Source organism: Melopsittacus undulatus, chromosome 5 (genome assembly GCF_012275295.1).
Source record: "Melopsittacus undulatus isolate bMelUnd1 chromosome 5, bMelUnd1.mat.Z, whole genome shotgun sequence".
NCBI classification, from domain to species: domain Eukaryota; kingdom Metazoa; phylum Chordata; class Aves; order Psittaciformes; family Psittaculidae; genus Melopsittacus; species Melopsittacus undulatus.
The window spans coordinates 63,403,014-63,427,558 of NC_047531.1; the positions used below are offsets into that span (position 1 = coordinate 63,403,014).

The 24,545-nt window shown below is 48.4% G+C and overlaps 1 protein-coding gene across 1 annotated transcript; it reads right to left on the reverse strand.

Annotated features, from left to right (window-relative positions):
• Window positions 1-1,163: 1,163 nt before the first annotated feature.
• On the reverse strand, window positions 1,164-8,238 carry AREG (amphiregulin). Its single transcript, XM_034062978.1, has 6 exons — window positions 8,107-8,238; window positions 7,795-7,977; window positions 5,080-5,263; window positions 4,471-4,629; window positions 2,596-2,698; window positions 1,164-1,649 (listed from the first exon to the last, which is right to left on the reverse strand). The coding sequence occupies exons 1-5, from the start codon at window positions 8,147-8,149 to the stop codon at window positions 2,611-2,613; spliced, it is 657 nt and encodes a 218-aa protein (XP_033918869.1). The 5' UTR covers window positions 8,150-8,238; the 3' UTR covers window positions 1,164-1,649; window positions 2,596-2,610.
• Between the last annotated feature and the right edge of the window lie 16,307 nt (window positions 8,239-24,545).

The window sequence follows — 24,545 nt, forward strand, 5'->3', positions numbered from 1 at the left end:
ACTCCCTCTGACCACACAGAGATGAAAGAATCTTCCCTCTTCAATATTCCCAGCCCTTGAGCCCAGAGCAAAGGGATACTCCTTGACTCAAGCTTCAGACTTTGCTTCCAATGAGATGGATGATTCAGGTCCTCCCTAATCCAGAAAAAGTTAAAGATTCCTTTGTAGTAGGATTAAATGGACTTCCTACCAAAACAGGCACTCACATTTGCACATGTTTACAAACAACTTTCACTTCTGTGAGTGCACAAAGCTCATCCTCCACACATGGCTATAGCTCTTCACAACCATGCTTTCTGCCCTTAGACATGGGAATTCCTGCTTTGAGGAGAAACCAAGCTCTAATTTCAAGTGTCTATCATATACTCCCAAGAGCAGGGGAAAAAAAAATAAATAAATCTCACCATGATGAGGTTATGTAAAAAGTTTAATTATAAAATAAATAAGTTTGATGTGAAAACATTAAATATTAAATACAGTAATAAATATTTACACATTTACAGATATAACCTGACAATTAATGGCATTTCTCTGCTACCAGAATTCTGCTCTGTTTATACAGAACATATTGACTCTTCCAAGAAGAAGCTGAACTCAAATAATACTCTGTGCTCAAGACTGCATGGACAGTTCAAGAAACCAAGGACACTTGGGTCAGAAAAGTCTGAGGTAAGTCAAGTTCTGTGCACCAGAAGGCAGAGCACAGGAGACCACTGCCTGCAGAATATCAGTGCATGAATTTTATTCTTCAACAAAACAGGTTCTTGGCCAAGTTCAACAGACTGGATCTGATGGGAAGCATTTTACACTTTAAGTGCTGCTTAAAGCAGCAGCAAGTGTCTGGGTAACAGAAGTAGCTTTCTGCTTATAACTGATGGGTCCAGGCTTAACTTGTTGGAGCAGGGGCCTTTTCCTTAAGATACAGAGCTTTGGACATTGCATCTACGGTCTCAGCAATCCGAGTAGACTAATTTTAACTCAGGTTAGCACACACAAATTGATAGCTCCACTCACACAACAAGTCCTACTGAGTTCAGAGGGATTACTTTCTACACATACAGTAACACAACCCAGGCGTGGGTGACAAGGATCTGTCACCAACACCCTGCAAGTCAGAACTAGAGATGAAGTTCTTTGAAGCTGATATCAACAGGGAGCACAGTGACAGCAGAATTATGTTTTTAATTTGCTGAGGTCTAGGGAGAGAACCCATACAGAGCTCTTCCCTTTGCCACTTTTAGAGAGGGAAGGAATTTTCCCCCCTCTTTCCATTCCTGAAGGCCACAATGAGCTCTCTCCCTTCGATTTAGAGCTGCCAAAGGAGACTTGCTAACAGAAGAAAGTCCATCCATACAAGAGCAGAGACCAGAGCTCCAGCACCGATGAGAGGGCTCAGCAGCAGTAGTCTCTAGCAGGTCCTCTACCACGTCGTGGCAGCTCCTTCCACATAATTGTGACTAGATGTAGCAGTAACTGTCCTCCCCAGTAAGCAATTCACCAGCAAGTGGCATGTTGAGATCTTCTTGCAGCAGCCTCTGTCTGGATGAATCAGGGCTTAGTGGCAACAGCTCCAGCCCACAGTGTCCAGGGGGATGTGTCAGGTAGCCAGAGGTACCCTGCAGCTTTGCAGTGGCCACACCAGAACTGTTCTGTAAGGGGCAGACCAGGCATGTTAATCACTACCCAGAACATGAGAACTTTGTGCTAGAACCATGTCAAACCTACATCCGAGGCAGGCAGGTTAAGTTTGTGCATACATCTGAGGACACTCTGCTAGACACTCTTCAGCTCCAAGCAAGCTTTAAGCAAAACCCCCCAACTGCCACTGGACAAAGCTGATTGGGGTTTGTAGCTGACATGCAGCAAAGCAAAACTTCTGAGCTCTCTCAGAACTTCTCAGGGCTATTCTTTATAGTTTCCTCCTTCAACTTCTAATACAACTCCTATTCAATAAGGGTCCTGGAATCTGCTGTTGGGTACACTTTTTCTCAGAGGAGACCAACTTGCTTGCTCATTGAAATCCACTAGGTCTCTCCCAGAAGTGATCCACCTGGGCCAAGGAGCTTTAGCACTCAGTTGAAAAACAGTACGAAAGTTGACTGGGAGGCTATCTATGGTCATCGCAGAATTAGAAGCTTTGTCTTGATCTGTAGCCCCCAAGCTCCATAAGCCTCCTGATGCCTCGCAGAGGTGTTAAAATGCTCAGTACTCCTCTTACATGAGGCAATGATTCACTTGCTGCTGCACCATCTTCAATGATGGCAGTCTACCATGGCCTCTTGCACTAAGCCTGTCTGTTCAGATATTAGGGTTTTTTTTTCCTTCCCCAAGTCCACTGATGTCAGTACAGCTCCCTATCCTCACTTTTTCTTTAAGACAAGCAGCCAGTTAGCTAACAGAGCTGTTGAACTTGCACAACTCAGGTGGTTTTGGGAAACCAACAAATTGAGCCAGTCATTCACATGTAACCTACATGTTTCAAGGCAGTTCAAGCATTAAAAGCTAACAGGAGCTTTGCCAAGGATGCAAGCAATGCTCACATAGGAACCTCCAAGCCTGGAAGGACAGAAAAGTGTTTCAAGTCAGCTTTCATACCTGTTCTTTCTTCATTTACACACCAACGTGACCATTTCTGTTTTCCTGTCGAAGTTTTTTCCTTTCTTCTTTCTCTTCATACTGAGGACACTTTTTCCTGACCCTGTGGAATTGTGTCATGTTAGAGATCATTTTGAACACTGATATACACCTGCATCATTTACACTCATGTCCTTTGGATCCTCAAGCAACTCCAAGCAAGTCAGTTTTTAAACATCCAGCATCAAGCAATACCTGACCATAAAGTCAAGGAGCACAAGTTCAGCACTGTCAGTTTTGCTGCACAGAGCCAGAGCTTCTCAGCTTCAGCTCAATCAGGCAGCAAGATGAAGAGGGTTTATTGCTGCAACAGAGCAAAGGACCAGGCAGCTTTCTGGGAGACAGATTTCCTGGTAGCTTTAGCGAACGCTTGCTGAGACCAGATTGCCTTCCTCCTCCCCACAGCAGAGCACCGTGGACTTCAAATTTCTCAAGTCCCTATTCCATTGATGTGACTCTTGAGCATATCATAAGCACAGCTGCTTAGCAATTTTCTTTTTTCTCCCAATTTCTCCTGCCTTTTGTAATGACTGCTCCAAGCAGACCATCTAGCTTCTCTGGACAAAGGTACAGATTAATGATCTCCATACCTCAGGCTTGTGAGGGTTCAGAGCACAAAATAAATACAATCCTACTCCATGGAACTCCAGAAACTAAGATGATTTGTTCTTGCAGCACTACAGAAACAGTTCTCTCTCCTAGCAGCAAGGAATGAGACGGTGTTCAGAGAACAACTGCTCATCACAACATTCCTCAAGTTCAGGTCTAAACACAAAGCAACAGCAAAATGACAAATGCACACACTGTTTGCTGAACTGCAAACAAAGGGCACAACACATATCTCATCCAGCTGATGTACTTCATCAAGATCTAAAATTAGGCTCAACTTCTGAGTTTCACCTACAGTGAACCAAACTCTACCATGGTGGAGCTGCAGATGTTAGAACTGGAGCACTGCTCCAGTAGTCTGGAAACACTGAAGTCAGGCTTTCTATGCTATCTAACCTCAGCACTAGTTCCAGAACACACTAGCAAGAATCAAAGGCACAGATAGGCACAAGTTGCTGTGTACTGCTTTTTAGAAGGTGCAAAGAAGAATTTAATGTACGGCTTGATACATTCACCCAGAGAAGCCTTTTAATTTATTCACACCAGGACCTCAGATTCCCATTACCCACCACACAACTGTCAACAGTTGCTTAGACTGAAATGGCTGTTCCCTCCATCTTAACAGCAAGCACTACAGTATTTGGGACCATCAGCATTTGTTTCCCCACTCACTTCCCCTAAGTTTAAGTATTTTAGCCTGTAAATGTACAGTTGGAACACCATTTCCTTCCCCCAGATGTGCACTCAGCTGCTGAATAGCAGCCATACATGAGGCTGCTACACTACTGTTTGCTGGCTTTTCCACCAGGATTAGGGAAAGCACTACTGTCTTTTGCAGGCTTCTCCACAAGGATTAGGGAAGGCATTGTTGTGTCAGCATAAACACTCCTCCCCCACTTCCTTCTTATGTTCTGCAGCACTGTAGCTATTCCAGTTGTATCAAGAGCAGAAAGGCTCTGGTCTGACAAAAGCAAGGGTCACAAGCTTCCCACAGCCAACAGCAAGAGATTAAGTGAACATAGTCACTTACTAGCTTCTCAGAACTTGCTTCTACCCTCAACACCCATCCAAGCCAGGATAAGAACTCAGCCCTTTTGGATGCCTTCCACACAGGTAATTCAGATGAGCCAAATGCATTTCAAGGCTATCAGACACAAATCCTGCTCACACTTAAGCTAGGCAGATACTAAACAATGTGTGTATACATATATATATATACATACTTACTGCACTATCACAATGATAAGTACAGTAATGAAGCTGATGCTTGAGAGCAGGACAGCTACCACTACCAATATAGTCTTCGAGTAGTCTGCCACATCATTCTTCCGTTGAGTCTTCATGAACTGTTCACCACAGCGCTCACCAAAAAAATCCTGATGACACCTGCAAGCAAACATTAATACAAGTGCTTATCAGCTCCAGTGCTGCCTGGAGCCAAGGACACCCACACACATTCAAACCTGACTTATCCATCTTCAGAGTTTCCCATGAATCTCAAGATGCTCGCTTCAGAGCATGTTCATGAAATGCAGTCACTGGGCTAGCACAAGGTTTGTCAGCATTTCAACAAGTCAAGATTAGTTTGGGCGTGATGTTCCAGGAAGACACGCCTTTTCATTCTTTCAGTTTGAGTTTATGACCAACTGATGAGTTCAGTGGCTTGTTATGCATCTCAGATTCCATCATCACTTAATTTACATGGCAGAAAAATTTTCAGTCAAAATACAGCAGGAGACGGATCCATGCCAAGTTGACACTGATTTTGCCTCTGAGCCCTCATACGCTACCAGCTCATGCCAATCACACCTAAATCACAAGGTACAAGTAACTTACTTGCAGGTAACCATCTGCAGATGTTCTAGGTAAATGCATTCACCATGGATGCAAAAGTTTTTGTATTCCATTTCACAGGGAGACCCTTTCTTCTTGTTTTTCCCTCTGTTTTTCTTCCTTCTTGATTTGCCAGCATTCTTCTCACCCCCCCTCTTTGTTGGCTTGGGCTTAACCACTGGTTCAACTGAAAAAAGGACAACATCACTCAGTCTGGGAATGGTAGATTGTGTGAAAAGTGAATTACAGGATTTGGTGGGGGGTTGAGAGATGGTTACAGCAGGAGAACCGGTCATCAGGATGCAGGTGAGTGTGCAGCAGGGCATTTCACATCCAGGAGAAAAGCAGCTAACTTAGCTCATGAAGCACAACACTGCCACCATTAAGCCCTGTGCATTGTAGACCAAAAGCAGCCAAAAGCCACCAAAGATGAAGAGCAGCAGACTTGGAGGCCTAAGATACTTGAGTGAAATTGTACAGGTTCAAGCAAAGGCTTGTAAAGAACACCAAGTTCACACTGAGCTAAGTCATCCACTAGTTTCATATCAACCCAGATACAAGGCTAACAGCCTCCATCGCTCTAAACCCTCCATTTGCATCCGTGATGAAAGGAGTTATAAATTACTATATCATTCTGGACATTTGCAGAGGCAAGACAGCTTGCTATCCCAGTTGGCATACTTGTTTCTCCCAAATAACCTGCAGTGCTCTCTTCAGCAGAAGACAGCTCATTTCCAGTTCTCCTGCTTTGAGAGATACAGCATGCACTGAAGCAGTGAAGGCAGGATAGTCCACGAGAGTCAGGCTATTTGTTTTCCCGCTTACTGTTGCCCCTCATTATCTCAATTAAGACAAACCTCTATAAGAGTGTGGTTTCAAAATGCTAGTGACTTAGTAGCCTTTGGATTTAAGCAAGAGCAATCATTTTCCTTTTGCTGAAGAGAACAGGCTTAAGCCAGACACTGACTAAGGGGCTTAGCTGCTCCATGTAGCAGTCAAAGCTCAACAGCATTGTGTCAGAGTAAGTAAAAGTCAGGTGGTAAAACACCGGTTCCCTGAAGAAACTATCCCTCACTGATAGCCACAAAACAACACTATGCTATTGAGAAGTAACAGTTAACCAGATGAGATTAAATAGGTCTTAAGAACCATTTAGAGCCATTTACAACCTTTAATTTGCTCTACTGTACTCTGCAAACCTACTGAAAATATTTTTGTAGTACAATATTTTACCCAGAGCACTACACATACAGGCAATCACCACAATAGGATAGAACTGGATCCAACTAGCTCATAACCCTGTATTTCTAGTGAAGAGAACCTGCACAAAGAAATGAGGTGTAGCTCACTGTTGTCTAGACATCTGATCATTTTAACTTCTAGATTAACAAGCCTGGCTTGAAGTTACTTAAAAGCAAAAATGCCTTCAGCAACCAGAAGTCTGATTCAAATGGTATAAGTTATATTAGTATGTAAATGAGGACACTGTTCCTGCAGTAAGGTTTCCTGTCCTAGAAGTGTGAGCTTACTCCTGACAGCTGAGGCCCCTGTTCTGTCCAGTTCAACTTGATATTTAGGCTCCCACTCCAATAATTGAGGCCGCTTCCATTCTTTCCTCTTCAAGGCTCAGCTTGTTGGTTTGATCTCCTTGTCCCTGTCTGCAAGCTGGACAGGCAGGAAAGCCACCCACAGTTGAATCATAACAGCTGGAAGGCTCCACAGATAAACCTCATGCCAAGTAGAAGAGCTGGTCTACAAACCAACCACCTTTGGTAACAAGTCTAGTTTCTGTGCAGTTATACAATGCTTAAGTCACCAAGCCAGTAGTTTTACAGGCCAAACTGCTCAATAGCTCCAACATTCCTGTTTACCCTGGAGGTCTTCAACTCATGAAAAGCTTCAGAAAGGATCTACTAAGTCCCTAGACTGAGCATCTGGAGCATGGACTCCCTTCACCTAGTCTCAGGGTGTTTTCAATGGAAAAATTTTAGCCAGGTCCACTCTAGAGAGCAAAAGCACCTGCCTACTAACACCTACTGAGGTTCAGATCACTTGTAAGCACCCAGCCTGTATTACAATTGCAGTTCAGCCAGAACAAAAAAAAATAATAAAAATCCTCTCATCCCCATAGTCAGGCAGGTTATTAAGATCTCCTCAGAGCTTAATAAGTGGAAAAATCCCAATAAATTCACACAATAGCTATTAACAATGAAGTATTGCCTGAAAGGCACTTAACAAGCTTTCCTACAGCCACTTAAGAGGTTTAAGTGCTTGCTTCCCAGGAAATTTTAGTCAACTCCATCATAAGACAACACACACACACACACAAACCTTGGAGCTAGAGACAGTCTGATAAAAATTTCACTTTTAAGGTTAAACAGCACTTATAAACCCAGCCGATGCTTCCATGCTAAGTAGGCAGTAACTACCCCATCGCAGTCCTCTTGCCAGGTTTATCAAGAGAGCAGCAGCACAGTTGGCAATCGGCTAACCTGCAGCTGCCACACACCCTTGTGGCACTCACGCTAAGTTTTCACCCCTGACAGCCTAATCTGAATGCAAACTCCAAGCAGAAGCACGCTTTTGCTCCGTACTCTACGAGCTAAGTGCAGCAGCAGCTTTACAAGAGAGATAAGCCAGAAAGAACCCGGCGGTCACAGACAGCTGTTCGGCCCGGCGCTGCCGAGCCCACCTCGCCCCTGGCCGCGCCCCCCTCACCTCGGATCAAGTCGTCCACTATGTACTGATGGACGGGCAACGCCTCTTCGTACTCCTCATCCTCCTCGTAGTCGGGACCGGACATGGCCTCACCCTCGCGGGTTTCGGGCTCCCTCTGTCCAGGACCCCCGAGCCTCTCCGGGTCGGTGGCATTGGACGAGGACCCAGCGACAGGCCGGCAGGCTGTAAGGAGGAAACGGAGCCGTGGGCAGGGGGGCAAGGAGCCAGGTGACATCTCTTCCTTCATCCCACCTGTAACGGCCCCAACCGCCGCGCGACCCCTCAGCCGCTCCCTTCCCCCCTATCACGCACCTGCCAGCACGGCCAGCGCGACGATCAGCGCCAGTGCGCGCATCGGCGGTCCCCGGGGCGGGCGGCGGTGGAGAGGCGGGGGTGTCACTGCCGGTGGTGTCACAGCCGACCGGTAACACCGACACCAGTGCACAGCGCTCCATAAGGAGCCACCCGCCGCCGCCGCCCGCTTTATAGGCGGCCGCCGCTCGCGCGCCGGGACGTGAAGCGACGTCAGCAGGGGCGGGGCGGGGTGGCAGGTGGGGGTGGTGCATGCGCACCTGGCGCTGCTTGCAGCGCGGCGGGATATGGTCTGTCCCGGCACATCCCATCTCATTCCGTTCCGTCATGGGGGGGAGAGCTCCTGGCACACCTGGGTCGTCGCGTTGGTCTTTGCTGTGCGCTGCTCCTCCGGGAGGAACGGGAGAGAAAGGGCAGGGATTGCTCTCTGTAATAAATCTGGTGATGGGTCTTGGTATCCGTCTTTGCTTGAGCGGCGTATGAGTACCAGCTGAGTAACAAGTGGAGACAAGGGTGGGCAGGCGGCTGGGCAGGGAAATCATAGAATGGTTTGGGTTGGAAAGGACCTTAAGACCATCCCGTTCCAACCCCCTGCCATGGGCAGGGACACCTCACACTAAACCATATCACCCAAGGTTCTGTCCAACCTGGCCTTGAACACTGCCAAGGATGCAGCATTCACCACTGCTTTGGGCAACCTGTGCCAGTGCCTCACCACCCTAAGTAAAGAACTTCTTCCTTAGATCTAACCTGAACTTCTCCTGTTTGAATTTAAATCCATTACCCCTTGCCCTGTTGCTCCAGACCCTGATGAATAGTCCCTCACCAGCATCCCTGTAGGCCCCCTTCAGATACTGGAAGGCTGCTATGAGGTCTCCACGCAGCCTTCTCTTCTCCAGGCTGAACAGCCCCAACTTTCTCAGCCTGTCTTCATATGGGAGGTGCTCCAGTCCCCTGATCATCCTCGTGGCCTCCTCTGGACTTGTTCCAACAGTTCCATGTCCTTTTTATGTTGAGGACACCAGAACTGTACAAAGTGCTCCAAATGGGCTCTCACGAGAGCAGAGTAGAAGGACAGGATCATTCCTTTCGACCTGCATATGTGCTCCCTGGGGCACTTGGGCTTGCTGTTGCCCTTAGCAAAGGGTGCCTGCCCACAGGTGCCTCTCCTGGGCTTTGTGTGGGAAAGCGTGGAGAAGACCTGCTTTAAGGGGGAAACACTGGGGCAGCGGGTTGTAGGAAAGCCCTCTGGGGGGGTGAGGACAAAAGCATCAGTGCCCCTCTGCTACCCCCATGGCAGTGGGTTGCAGTACTGCCCAGTGTTGGGAAAAGGGGCTCTGTGCTACTCACAGCCCAGGGACCTGAGGAGCCTTTGCTGGGATCCAAGCTGTTCTGTTGTTAAACCTTCTGGCCTGTCCCACACATGCTGAAGGAGGATACAGGGCTCCTGGTGTCATCTTTGCTGGGTCACACTACGCCCAAGAAGTGGTCCCCAAGGGCTCTGAAAAGAAATGGCTGAATGAATGGCTGGGACAGTATCCTGTGGCAGACAGCCCCTCAACCCCTGTCAGCCCCTTTGTGTGGACTGCTATTAAAACTGGTTGTCATTTACTGTTGTTTTGGGTTTTCTTAACGTTGTGTTTCCCTTCATTTCCCACCCCTTTCCTCATAGTGTCTACAACAGAGAGAAGACAAATTCTCCCCAGTCCAGCTGCAGGTGCTGAGCTGTCATCAGCTTGGTCATCATTTGGGGACAGCTCAGGGTTCCACACATCCTTCCTTCTCCCTCAGACCAGTGTTCCTTTCCCATGAGACCTCCATAAGTCCCTAGGCCTGTCATTAGCAGAGACTGTGTTTAGGTGGAGTGTCTCCAAGGGCAGAGACTCTGGGGTCTTTTCTACTGCAACATGGTTGTGTGAGAACAGGTTTGTAACCTGGGAACTTTCCTTCCCCCCATCTATTTCCTCAGCCAGGCACCGCCACCTCCTTCCGGATTTTATTTTTCTGCTGTTAAAATGAAGTATTTCTCACAGGTTTAACTTTAAATGATGGTTTTTAAGCTTGATCCAAGGAATACACTGCACACTGACAGTTCCAGCCCCGCTTGGCAAAGTGCTAAGCAACTGGAAGGAGAAGCTTAGGGGAAAGGTTGAATGACCCAAGTGCAATTGCCCATGTTACCTGAGCTGTCTGGAGACCAAACACAGTGTATCCAGTGCCTGACACAGCACATTCTCTCTCTCCTCCAGTCTCCATGGCTCCTGTCCCACTGCTGTGCAGCAGCACAGAGGAATTTGACACAATGCTTCAAATTTGTCCTGCATCTCGTCAACTTCATCCTACTGCTCCTGCTTCCTTGAAGAAGGGGCAGCCTGGCATTAACCAGCACAGCTCCTCGGCGTGCAGAAGATGCAGCAAGATGGTGGTGGCCAGCAGTTGTGCACGGAGAGATTCGAGAGGGACATCAGGGGTTCTCTTCCCAAATGGTGGCATCCAGACAAAGCCCTCCTTGGCTGCTTCTCTGAGAGGACACCCTCTCTAGGCCACATGTTTTGGGATATTCAGGGCAGGATCCCACTGCAAGTCCCAGCTCTGCTGCATGCTCTTGGGAGGAGGCACCAAGCTGAGCCATGGCCTTCTTCCAGGGCTGGGAGAACACCTGGACTCTGCCCCCAGGAGGGCTGCAGGACTCACTGGGGCCAGTGGGGCAGGTTGTTGGGCCGGCAAGGGCAGGGCTCACCTTTGGGAAGGTATTGGCTCCCCGTGGATGCAGAGTGCCACCTACTGAGCCACCACTTCTGGGGTTTTCCAGCAGGCTGCTGCTCTGGCTGTTCCATCGTGTAGCTCCCAGAGACAGGGAGCTTCCCCAAAGACTGGCAAGCCCCTTAAGGTGCACCTTAGGGACTGTGCAGGGAGCTGCATGCAGGAGCAAAGCCAGAGTCTTTCTTGGGTGTCTGCCCTGAGCCAGACATTGTTTTCCATGGGCAGTGAGAGGAAATGGACTGGTGGTACACTGCCTTGTTCTTGCTGGTGGAAATGACCACTTCAGGAGCCAGTCCTGTGCCTTGGCCATCTTTTTGCTAACCCTGAAAGCCTCCAATGTAGCCTGACTCCAAGAGCGCCCAACAGCACCCAGTGCAGGTAGCGCTGGTGCCAACTTCTTCCCCTCTGGTCTATGTCTGTAGAATGTCACTCATTTCAGAGAGAAGGTTTCTCTCAATTGGTCTGCCTCACCTCTCCCAAGCTCACCTCCAGAAAACACCGCAGGGATGGCAACTTCGGTTGTGTTTCCTGCTGCGGAGAAGCCCATCACCTGGCTACTGCAGCCCTGAGGCCACACAGCCACCCTGGGAAGGACCTAATGTCCTAAGGCAGCTCTTCAGCATCTCCCACTCGGTGGTGAATCCCAGCAAGTTTTTCTTACTTGACATCAATATGCTTTCTCCTATCTCTTGGCAGCTCCAGGGACCTTCTGTCCCCCTCACTGCCTGTGCCCTGTCACCTGGAGATGACTAAATAGGAAAGATGTGCCCAGAATGGGAAACTGCTCACTGTCAGCTCTGTATTGTGCCAGGAGCCCCTGCACTGGCAGAGGATTTGAGTTTTTTTCCTTCTGCTCTGACCCTGGGGACAAGGGTGAAAGCCACCCTGCTGTCATGGGGATGAGGTGGCCATCCACTCACCCTGTTTCTTCCTGGCAGTGGGCAGGGACTCACAAGAGTGAAGTGACATCCGTGCTGACAGCTGCCTGGCCATGGCAGAGCATGCCTGGGCATCGTGCCTTCTACAAGAGTCAGAGTGCCAACTGCTATCTTGTTATTCACTCTCTTTACTTTTGATAAACCCCTCGAGAAATGCGTGAAGAGAAAGGAAGCATCTGAAATACCTGCCCGTTCATTTCTTCACTGACATCAACTGTTTGTTTTGCCAGGGCGGACACAGCTGACCTGGGTGTTTGAACATGAGTTATACTTTCTCATCCATCCAGCTGGGAAGAAGGCAGTGACTCAAACCAGAGTGTTGTCTGGCTGGGAGCTCACCAGACTTTCACTTCATTTGTGATCTACAGACACCAGGATCTTCTGCTGTCAGCAGCAAATTTACAGGCAGGGAGGCAGCTTTGAAGCAAGACATGTGTGACTCTGGTCCCCACTGATGTAAACTGAGATTGCTGTAATAAAGAGGATGTAGATACGTGGCCAGGGTGTTAAGGAGAAGGGGAAGGGTCTGGATGGTGTCTTTCTGGAAATCTGTACAGATTTTGCTGGCCTCTGAGGTACACAGGTATTCAGAAGGCTGTGCATCCCTACTGGAAAGCTCTCAGCCACATCTTTCAGAGATGTCTAAAGAGAAAACCAAGAGGACAGAATCTGCTGCCCCCCATGATGACAAGATCTAGATTTTTTTCTCTCATTTATCCCAATACAAATGAAAAATAGTCCCACCTGAAAATCTAGTGTCAGCCAGAATAAACTCCAGCAACAGTGAGCACCCTGCTCAATCTGCTGAAACATGCAGTGGTGCTAAGGAGTTCAGTGCTACCACATGGTAGCAGTGGGATTTTACACTTGCTTTCCACAGGCTTTCAATGCCAGGCAATGGGGAACAAGGGCTGATGATTTGTTCCTGCTGTTGCCTGCTCCTTGGCACTAGGTTCAGCCGATCAGGACATACCAGGCTCACTCTGGCTTTGGTGGTGGAGATTGTGTTGCAAGCCTGTCCAGGGCAGCAGTCCTGCCACGTGCTAGGAGTTTTTCTGGGAAGCTGTCTGCTGTTAACATGCCTCCTGGGCTTCAACTCCTGTTTCCCCCACAGCATGCACTGAGCAGCTCTCTTTCGACCAAACACATCCTCCAGCTCTCACCCATCCTTGTTGTGCAATGGATCAATTTACAAGTGTTCAGGGACAGATCCTGACCCCAGAAGTGATTGCAAGGGCCTGTAGGCAAGAGTAGGGTGAAGCAATGCTGGATTTACACTAGAATGGGGAGCTGTCCCTTAGCTAATAGTCTCCTTCTCCAATACTACATCCTGCCATGCTGAAGAGCACTGGGAATTCCTGCCCTTGTTTCCATTTCTTCAGACAATGCTTGCCTGGTCCCATGAGACAGGAAGGGGTAAGTGCCTTAGGAATCCCTAAAGAAACTGAGGCCAGAGCTCAGCTGTTGTAGTCAGTGCCATTACACTGATATATCCAGAAACAGTACTGTGGCTCTCTACCTTCAATGTAAAATCACAGGATGGTTTGGGTTGGAAGAAACCTTAAAGCTCATCCAGTTCCAACCCCCTGCCACAGGCAGGGACACCTTCCATTAGACTGTGTTTCTCCAAGCCTCATCCAGCCTAGCCTTGAGCATTGCCAGGGATGGAGCAGCCACAGCTTCTCTGAGCCCTTTACCTTCTTTACCTTCAGTATAGAATCACAGAATGGTTTGGGTTGGAAGGGACCCTAAAGCTCATCCAGTTCCAACCCTCTGCCATAGGCAAGAACACCTTCCACTAGACAATATGATAGTGTTCCACCTGTACTGCACATTATTTTATCTACTCAGTGTACCACATCATTGGGAGATGGGCAAAATCATCAGAACACTTCTTTTATCACACTTCCAAGGTTGCAGCCCAGAGGAGAACAGCAACTCATCACTTCCCAAAGGTGTGTGTGCAGTTACTGGATCATCCTCCAAGTGCTCCAGAAATACTCATTCTGAAAAGAAGAAACTGTTTAAATGTGGAGCTGTATCCAGGGTAGCAAAAGCTGCATGACTGCTGTAAAGTTTTGGTGCTCTCCAGCTAAATCACAGAACACACTCAACTTTGTGAATATCTGTCATTTATGTGCACAGTGTGGCTATCGGAAAAATTATGCCTATACTTGGGAAAACATAAGCCTTTTCCTCTTTAGTGTCTTAGAAATTGAGCTGGAAAAGAGCCAGAGCAGAACTCTTCATACTGAAAAATCCTCCACAAACCAAAATGCCACTGCATGCTGGTTTTAAAAGCTAAAGCATGGTTACCTCTAACTCCTGGAATGTTACCTAGGAATCATAGAATCATAAAAAAGTTATGGTTGGAAAGGACCTTAAGATCATCTAGTTTTAAGCAGCCTGTCATGGGCAGGGACACCTCACACTAGACCATGTCGCCCAAGGCTTTGTCCAGCCTGGCCTTGAACACTGCCAGGGATGGAGCATTTATCACTGCTTTGGGCAACCTGTGCCAGTGCCTCACCACCCTCACAGTAAAGAACTTTTTCCTCATATCTAACCTGAACGTTCCCTGTTTAGGTTTTAACCCATTACCCCTTGTCCTGTCACTACAGGTCCTTTCCAACCCTAACTATTCTATGATTCTATGGTTCTATGAAGAGTGCCTCCCTAGCATCCTTATAGGCTCCCTTCAGATACTGGAAGGCTGTCTTCATACAGGAGGTGCTCCAGTCCCCTGATCATCCTCGTGCCCCTCCTCTGGACTTGTTCCAACAGTTCCATGTCCTTTTTATGTTGAGGACACCAGAGCTGCACACAATACTCCAAGTGAGGCCTCACAAGAGCAGAGCAGAGGGACAGGATCACCTCCTTTATCCTGCTGGTCACACTTCTTTTGATGCAGCCCAGGATACGGTTGGCTTTCTTGGCTGTAAGCGCACACTGAAGCTGGCTCATGTTCATTTTCTCATTGACCAACACCCCCAAGTCCTTCTCTGCAGGGCTGCTCTGAATCTCTTCTCTGCCCAACCTGTAGCTGTGCCTGGGATTGCTCTGACCCAGGTGTAGGACCTTGCACTTGTCATGGTTAAACTTCATGAGGTTGGCATCAGCCCACCTCACAAGTGAGCCAAGGTCCCTCTGAATGGCATTCCTTCCCTCCAGCGTATCAACATAACCACACAGCTTGGTGTCATCGGCAAACTTGCTGAGGGCACACTCAATCCCACTGTCCATGTCACCAACAAAGATATTAAACAAGACCGATCCCAACACCGATCCCTGAGGGACACCACTCATTACTGGTCTCCAGCTGGACATTGAACCATTGACCACAACTCTTTGAATGCGACCATCCAGCCAGTTCTTTATCCACTGAGCGCTGCACCTATCAAATTGATGTCTCTCCAGTTTAGAGACAAGGATGTCATGTGGGACAGTGTCGAACGCTTTGCACAAGTCCAGGTAGATGACATCAACTGCTCCACCCCTGTTCCATAATCCTATCACAAAAGGCCACCAAATTGGTCAGGCAGGATTTCCCCCTAGTGAAGCCATGCTGGCTGTCACCAAGCACCTTGTTGTTTTTCATGTGCCCTAGCATGCCTTCCAAAAGAATCTGTTCCCAGATTTTGCCAGGCACAGAGGTGAGACTGACTGGTCTGTAATTCCCCGGGTCATCCATTTTCCCCTTCTTGAAAATGGGGGTTATATTTCCCTTTTTCCAGTCATCAGGAACTTCACCTGACTGCCATGATTTTTCAAATATGATGGCCAGTGGCTTTGCAACTTCATTCGCCAGCTCCTTCAGGACCCATGGATGGATTTCATCAGGTCCCATGGACTTGTGTACATTCAGGTTCTTAAGATGGTCTCGAACCAGATCCTCTCCTACAGTGGGCCCAAGGTCTAGGTTTTCACAGTCCCTGCATCTGCCTTCCAAGACTTGGGTGCTGCGGTCAGAGCCTTTGCCAGTGAAGACCGAGGCAAAGAAGTCATTCAGAACCTCAGCCTTCTCCAAATCCAGGGTAGCCAGTTCTCCTGAAAGCTTCCAGAGGGGGCCTACGTTGTCCCTAGTCTTTTATTCACCATGTACCTACAGAATCCCTTCCCGTTATCCTTAACATCCCTAGCCCAATTCCAACTGGGCCTTAGCTTTCCTAACCTGGTCCCTAGCTTCCTGGACAGCATCCCTCTATTCTTCTCAGGTTGCCTGTCCTTGGCTTCCACCTTTCATAAACCCTTTTTTTCCCTCTAAGTTTCCTCAGCAACTCCTTATCCATCCAAGGAGGTCTCCTGACCCTTCTGCTGCACTTCCTTCTAGTCGGGATGCAACACTCCTGAGCTTGTAGCAGGTGATCCTTGAATATTAACCAAGAGTCTTGGGCCACCATTGCCCTCTAGGGCTATATCCCATGGAACCTTGCTAAGCAGGTTCCTGAAGAGGCCAAAGTCAATCTTCTGCTATCTTCAATCCATGCAACTTCTGGACAATCACTTTTTTGCTTACTGCAATTAAGTGCCCTTCTGCAGGCACATTATCACATGCTGACTTCTTTTTAAGGAGCACTGTGTACTGCGGTCAGGGCAAATACAACAATTAGTTTTACCAGTGGAGGAACAGTCTTTTACAATCACAGGGCAAGATAAACATCCTTGAGAGGGTCTCGTACAGATGGAGCAGGAACAGTGTGGGTTGCCTTTAAGAATCTCCTAAAAGGATCTCAGCCACGAAACACATTGACTGACCTGAAGCACATTGGCATAACAAAAGCTGCCAACATTGGGTAGTTTGACTGAGTTTGTTCCATTTGTTCCTCACCTTAGTGGTTTGGGTATGAAGTCACCTTAGAGATGTACACCACAGCTCACTGGAAAACACAGAGCATGTAAGGAAATTATATAGTGCTGCACACTGAGAGATATTGCAACCTTACATGAGCACAGGGAACATGACAAAGACAGCTTGACGTTTTCCTTCTGGGTTGTGTGTTGTTTCCAGCAGTGTCGAGAACAGCAGAGTAATAAAGAACATTTGAGGGTTGTTTAGGAATTTTTTCCTGGAAGTGCAGCTAAAGTCTTACCCTTTAACTTTAGAACCTTCCTTGAACAATGTTTTTTTCAACCCTGTTCCCAAGTTCAGCAGGTAAATACAGATGAACAGAGTATGGATGTTCTCCTGTATGAAAGGATTTCATCTCAGCAGGAAAATGCTGTGAGCTGCGTGGATCCACCCCCTGCAGGAACCCACAGAGATCTCCATGACCAAGAAGGGTCATCTCCCATTCAGACTGAACACTTTTTGTCTCAGCATCTTTACAAAGACAAATATGGTTCATGGTGTGGGAGAGAGGTTGCTGGTTTGTCACAGCATGCCCATTTCTCCTCTTGCTGGTGCTCAAGCCCCATCATCTGACATGAGAACTTCCCCTGATGCGAATGCTTTTCCTTCTGATTCACCCTTCCATCAGGACAAGGAAGAGGCATCTGGTACCGCCTTACCACAGCTGAGTTCTTGCCTACTGCCTTCCCACTGGTGGTGCATCAGATGGTGAATTTTCCTCACCTATTTGAAGTCATTTCGTGTGTGAAGAAACCATGAATCACAAAGAGAAGCCTCCAGCAATTAGAAAATCCTTTCCTCTCACCTTTGCCAGAACGAGATTGTTTCCTTAAGACAAAGCCCAGGCAAGCCTTTCTACGCACACCGATGATTACGTAGAGCACTCTGGATTTGGATTTTTTTCACAGGCCATGAGCAAGCAGAGAAGTTCATCAGAACACTCTATTTCACAGGCATGTTTGTTATGCTTCCTTGGAAATCCCATTGTTTGCTGGTAGTGCCTGCTTTTGGCTACAGGTGCTATGCCCTCCTGACGTCAGCTGCCTTTAATTGTGCCAGGCTGCAAACAAATAAGCAGGATATTTGGCAAAATAAAAGGTGCTACTGTGATAAGCCAGTCCTGGAAGTTAAGGAATTCCTTTGCGTGTGCTGAAGTATGGTCACTGAGCTTTGCGTGTCACACATGTCCATTGGTCAGTGTGCAGGCAACACACCTCTTGCCCCTTGTCCTCATGTGGGTGCTGGAGCATGGGGCCAGTGCTTTCCCAGGGGACACACTGCATGAGTAAGGTCTTCTTTGTGTAAAGATTGCACTACAGGAGGTTTCCTAGGCACAGTCTCATTTCCTTCTGCAGGGAGCTTTGCCCTCATGCAGGAAAACCCCTATTCTTGAAGTCCTTGGACAGCAACCAGTTTACATTGGCAGGCTGCAGCACCATCCTGGCGTGTTTGGGTCCGCCCAGGTCTGACTGCATGGAGGCACACTCTGCCCCTCTGAAGCGAAACTCAGCCTCTGCTTTGAGCTGGATTCAGGTGTCCTGCTCACATAGAATCATAGAATGGTTTGGGTTGGAAAGGACCTTAAGACAATCCAGTTCCAACCCCCCTTTCAAAGACAGGCATGCATCACACAAGACCATGTAATCCAAGGCTCTGTCCAGCCTGGCCTTGAACACTGCCAGGGATGGAGCATTCACCACGTCTTTGGGCAGCCTGTTCTGATGCCTCACCACCCTCACAGTAAACAACTTCTTCCTTAGATCTAACCTGAACTTCCTCTGTTTCAGTTTAAATCCATCACCCCTTGTCCTATCACTGCAGTCCCTGATGAAAAGTCCCTCTGTGGCATCCTTGTAGTACAAGGATCCTTTAACATACAAACCTTTTGTACAGGTTCTGCACCCCTCTGCCACTGCCCAATGTCTTTTGAAACCTCTAGTCAAGGTTTACCAGGATTGCTGATAAGAAACAATCTCATTTATTCTTCATTCCAGAAAGTTATTCCCAACTTGCTCAAGTTGGCTGGAACTAGAAAATACAATGACATTTGATTACACTTATTTTAGGATTTAAAGACATATCATCTTAACATGAATGATGCAGGTCATAAGCATTGCAGCCAGAAAGCCATTTTCGCCCCACATTAGCAAGTGGTGGCAAATAAAGAACATTTAAAGGCACATTTCAATTCTTCTCACCCCTGCGTATGCCAGATTCTTCACTTTGCAGGTGTTATCACACATTAGGTGAGACAGTAAGCAAAAAACAACTGAAAACAGGGGAGCCAAGGCTGCTTGCGGCCCCCCTGAACTACCACAACTACTACACTTTGCCTGTCATCAAGTCACCAGGCACCACATACCCATCTTGCCACCCCTGTGCTCCATGGCACTGCCTAACAGGTCCCTTCCTGGTGATCCCAGGGGCCAGTCCTTCATGGGGGGGAAAGGCAGCCCCCCGCCCGAAGCATCACCATGAGACAGGTAGAGCATCACTTCACCGGTCAGGAGATGGGAGTCTGAGGGACAGCTTTTCCTGATACAGGCCCACACCGCATGCTTGGGACAGCCACACACTGCACATGTGCCATTTCCTTCCCACCCGTAACAGCCAAATCACCGCTGTGGCAGAGGTCTGCACAGAATCATAGAATGGTTTGGGTTGGAAGGCACCTTAAAGCTCATCCAGTTCCAACCTCCTGCCATGGGCAGGGACACCTTCCACTAGAGCAGGTTGCTCCAAGCCCCTGTGTCCAGCCTGGCCTTGAACACTGCCAGGGATGGGGCAGCCACAGCTTCTCTGGGCACCCTGTGCCAGGGCCTCACCACCCTCACAGGGAAGAACTTGTGCCTCATGTCTGATCTCAGTCTCCCCTCTGTCAGGTTAAAGCCATTCCCCCTTGTTCTGTCCCTACAGGCTCTTGTCAAAAGTCCTGAAATCTCATCATCCCGGGTGTCTACTGGTGGGCTAAATGCATTAGGGCTAAGGTCACTGCCTGTGAGGCCATGGTGACTCTTGCATTCTCAGACCATTAGCCTGAGCAGCTTGTTCTGAAGCTAATGAATTTGCAGAAAGGGTGACAGTGGGGTGAAGAAAATGCATCACTTCCAGCCTCCATCGAGGCTCAGGGTGACTGCAGCTGCAAGGGACAAGGTGCACAAAGCACTGTCGGTGGCCACACTGTTCTTGGACAGCTGATGCTGGCCTTTGGTTTGGAAGGAAAAGAAGACTTTGCTGGTAAATACCAGGAAACTGAGCCCTGCAGGAATGATTAATCCCTGTGAGAACAGCTCAAGGAATGGTGAGAACCTTCTAGAGATGCAGTGCACTTCAGCTCAGAACTGACCAAAGACACGTGGCTGCCCCTTTGGGAAGTCTGGCTTTGCAGATTCCAGTTCTCTTCAAAACCAGGGAGATCTGGAATGTCATTATTATTTGTATCACATTGGGGTTGGCAATGCTCCAAATTTTACATTCAGGAATGTTGAAAGCCTTAATTTCCACTTCATTTTTGATGTATTCAGAAATATCCATTTTTATAAGCACAGCATTTGAGGACGAGAAGAAAATGCTGCTTTTCTAGGGGAGATTTGGCAAGGGGACACCGGTGATGCCCCACACAAACAAATGAGGGCCTGGAAGTGAGGATGCAGTCTCCGAGGTGGCCACTAGGTGGGAATGAAACCAGTGCTAGAACTGGAGCGGGGACACCGACGAGGCAGGTGAACAGTTTGCTTTCTGCTTGATTTGAGCTCACCAGAGCTAAACAACTCGATGAACTGTAAAAAAGACCCCACTTTTGACTACTGATGAACTGACTAAAATGCAATATCCCAGTTCAATTATCCCAGTGGAAAGGAAAACTAACTAAATAAATAGGTGGATACATTAGGAAAAGAAATAATCCCAAATAGATTACTTATTTGTTTCAGAACTTGTACCTTCCACCAGGAAAAATCCTTTCGGTTTCCAGCACCCCACTTTCAGCAGTGACCTGAAAGGCTTATTCCTTGCTGTTGTGTGAATCCAGATCATAGAATCACAGAATCACAGCCTAGTTTCAACTGGAAAGGACTTTAAAAACATCCAGTTCCAACCCCTGCTATAAGCAGGAATGCTTCACACTGGGCCATGCCACCCAAGACTCTGTCCAACCTGGCCTTGAACACTGCCAGGGATGGGGCAGCCACAGCTTCACTGGGCAACCCATTCTAAGGCCTCACCACCCTCACAGGGAAGAACAGCCCTAAGATCTCATCTCAGTCTCCCCTCTGTCAGTTTAAAGCCATTTCTCCTCGTCCTGTTGCTATCTGCCCTTCTAAAAAGCCCCTGTCCAGCTTTCTTGCAGGCTCCCTTCCTGTATTGAAAGACTGTTATAAGATGTATGTCCACCTCTCACCAGCTAGTCTCCTATCCTGAAATGAACACCTATTTTCCCACCTCTGCTGTCTAAGTGACAGCAGTGCTGGGAGAGGCAGATAAACTGGCTTCTCGTCCTCTTTGTGGGGCATGTATAACTGCCTCAGCTCCTCGTTATATTGAAGGGAATCATCTGCCACCCCAAGAAACCCCAGCAGAGTGACCCATCATAATGGGGCCACTGGAGACTGCTGACAAACCTCCACAAACGGTGCTTCCTAGCTGAGGCTGGTGCCTGTTCACTACTGCATTGTGTCTTCTAAATTCCTCCTGGGCTTTCCTGTCCAGAGACTGGTGCCCTCCGGTGCCTGTGTCAGAAGGATCACACGGCACCTACCAGAGTAGGCCAGAGAGATGTCTCAATATTTTTTGACCAGTTGTTTTAATCTCCCAGTTTGCTGGGAAAGCTTTTAATCATACAGAATGGAATTCTATAATGGGAGTGTTGGAGTCATTTAGGTTTGGCAGCAGCTTCATTAAAATAATGACGACTATTTGTGCAAGACCAAACTTCCACATTCACTGATGAAGCACCTTCCATCCATCCTTCCTTCCATCCATCATTTTCTTCCCTCCTTACATCTGCTCATCATTCCATTCAAGCATCCATCTAGACATCCATCCTTTCTTCACCATAAACACAAAGGATGACAGCTGCAGACCCAGCCCAGATTCACAAGCAGTGTGTGGTTTCTAAGTCTTTCCAGCCCATGGAGTCTCCTCTCTCCTCCCTATGCTCCATACCTGCCCTTCTCATGAGCAGCCCCAAGATGAGGTGCCAGATGCACCATTCAATCCCAGGCTTGGACCAGTTGTCCAAACATCCTCTGCCTCCATAATGTGACTAAAGACCATCATGGAAACTTCCTTCAGCTGTGGGTGAACAGGTTCAGGCACCCTGAGGAAACCTACTTGGGGGGACACATGCATGACTCACAAAGGGTTCAGATTCTGGTGTCCTCAACAGAGAAGGACATGGAGCTGTTGGAGCAAGCCCAGAGGAGGCCAAGAGGATGATTAGGGGACTGGAGCACCTCCCATATGAAGACAGGCTGAGAAAGTTGGGGCTGTTCAGCCTGGAGAAGAGAAGGCTGCGTGGAGACCTCATAGCAGCCTTCCAGTATCTGAAGGGGGCCTACAGGGATGCTGGAGAGGGACTGTTCAATCAGGGACTGTAGAGATAGGACAGAGGGTGATGGGTTCAAACGGAAACAGGGAAGTTCAGGTTAGATCTAAGGAAGAAATTGTTTACTGTGAGAGTGGTGAGGCACTGGCACAGGTTGCCCAGTGAAGTTGTGAATGCTCCATCCCTGGCAGTGTTCAAGGCCAGGTTGGACAGAGCCTTGGGTGACATGGTCTAGTGTGAGGTGTCCATGCCCCATGGCAGAGGGGCTGGAACTAGATGATCTTAAGGTCCTTTCCAACCCAAACCATTCTGTGATTCTATCACTACAGTTTATGGGAGCTGTGGTTCCTCAGTCCTCGAAACAGCTGCCAGCAAAACAGCCCCAGGCAGAAAACCTGCACAGTTGATGGCCCCGAGGACATGTACATGGCTCTAGTATCAAATGGGTCTCCCCAAGGTGACTGTGGTGCAGGGGAGGAAGGGCTGCACCATGGTGCAGCAGAAACCATGGAAAGAATGAGGGAGGTTCACTCTTCAAGGCAAGTTCTTTGGGGTGTGTCGTTGGGACCTGGCTGTATGGTTGCTGGACTGGCAATCTACATCCAGCCAGCACAAGCTGTTGAGGTGGCAGGCTGGTATGTGGCCCCGGGCTTTTCAGTTGCTCAATCATGTGCAGTAGGGAGGAAAACATCGGGTCTGGAAGGGCTGCTATGGGCTGGGAGTAAGATGAGCAATAGGTTAGGTGAAGAAAGCCCAAGCCAAATCAAGACAGTCAGCTAAAAGGTAAGACAGAAAGAAAAACCAAACAAATCCCGCACAGGCTGGAAAGTAGACTATTACTCTTAGATTTGTCTGAGCCAAATAGCTAAAGGCATGATAAATACCAAGTTGTTGCCATTTAAAACTTCTGCAAGTGCAGCAATGGGCCTGTGGACCCAAAAGATGCATCTTGAGGTGGTGTGGATGCTCAGGTAGAGGAGCAGAGGTGTGGAGCAGAGGTAGAGGGTCTGAAGCCTTTCAGCCACTGGCGCTCTAATAATAAGAACTCTGTCTGAGCCTCTGGCCTGAGCCCTTCAGGGAGTCCAAGTTCTAGAGAATGAACAGGGATGAGCCAGAGCAGTTCAGGGACAGCCTCAGAGTGTCAGCGGGTATCTTAACTGGGTCACAGCAAGAATGGAAGGAGACTCCAAGAACTGACTTTTGCCCCAACTTCCAACTAGGAAAGGCTTCGCTAGACATGAGGCCATGGCTGAGGTTGCCATTAGCTGGCATGAGTTACCTGGCAGAACAGGTTCCTGTGTGACAACTGCATTACAGGAAAAGGAGAGAGGAAATGAAAAGCTGAAGAACAGCTAATAAGGGCCCTGTAACACAGGGTTAACCTAGTTAGACAGGAATGACCAATGATCCCCTTCTAACTCGATGTTGAAGGCAGGAGACATAAAGGACCAGAAGACCAGGGAAAAATCCGTACTGCCCAGATTCACACTGATTCCAGCCTGGATCCTTGCCAAAGCTCATGTGCAGCAGCCTGGAGCATCTGGGCTCTCCCAGAGCAAATCTGTCATGTGCGATGTCGGTCAGCTCAGATCACACCTTTGTTTTGCTTAAGTAGATGTTCCTCCTCATCCTCCTCACCTAGTCCACTCCCCACTGGGGAGAGAAGTACAATGACTACTGGCAGGTTCTGGGCAGAGCTGTGCCATCATGCCACAGCTCTGCCTCACCACACCTTGGCTATGGTTGGTGCTCATCACAGGAAAGAGAGCAGGGAGAGTAAACCCAAGCCAGGGAGTGAGTATCAGGCTGGCCCAGAAGCAGAGCTATCATTCCGCCTGACTCATCTACTTCAATATCTTTACTATAACCAGGATGAGGGGATCAAGTGCATCCTCAGTCAGTTTGCAGAGGACACCAAGTTGGGTGGGAGCGTTGATCTGCTGGAGGGCAGGAAGCTCCACAGGGGGATCTGGACAGGCTGAATCCATGGGCTGTGGCCAATGGTATGAGGTTCAACCAGGCAAAGTGCCAGGTTCTGCACTTGGGTCACCACAACCCCACACAATGCTCCAGACTTGGGGAAGAGTGCCTGGAAAGCTGCTCATGGGAAAGGACCTGGGGGTGCTCACTGACGGTGCTGAACGTGAGCAGCTTGTGCCTGGGCAGCCAAGGTGGCCAACAGCATCCTGGCCTGTATCAGAAACAGCATAGCCAGCAGGGCCAGGGCAGTGATTGTCCCCCGGTACTGGGCACTGGTGAGCCTGCAACTCGCATCCTGTGTTCAGTTCTGGGCCCCTCACTACAAGACATTGAGGTGCTGGAGCGGGTTCTAGAGAAAGGCAGC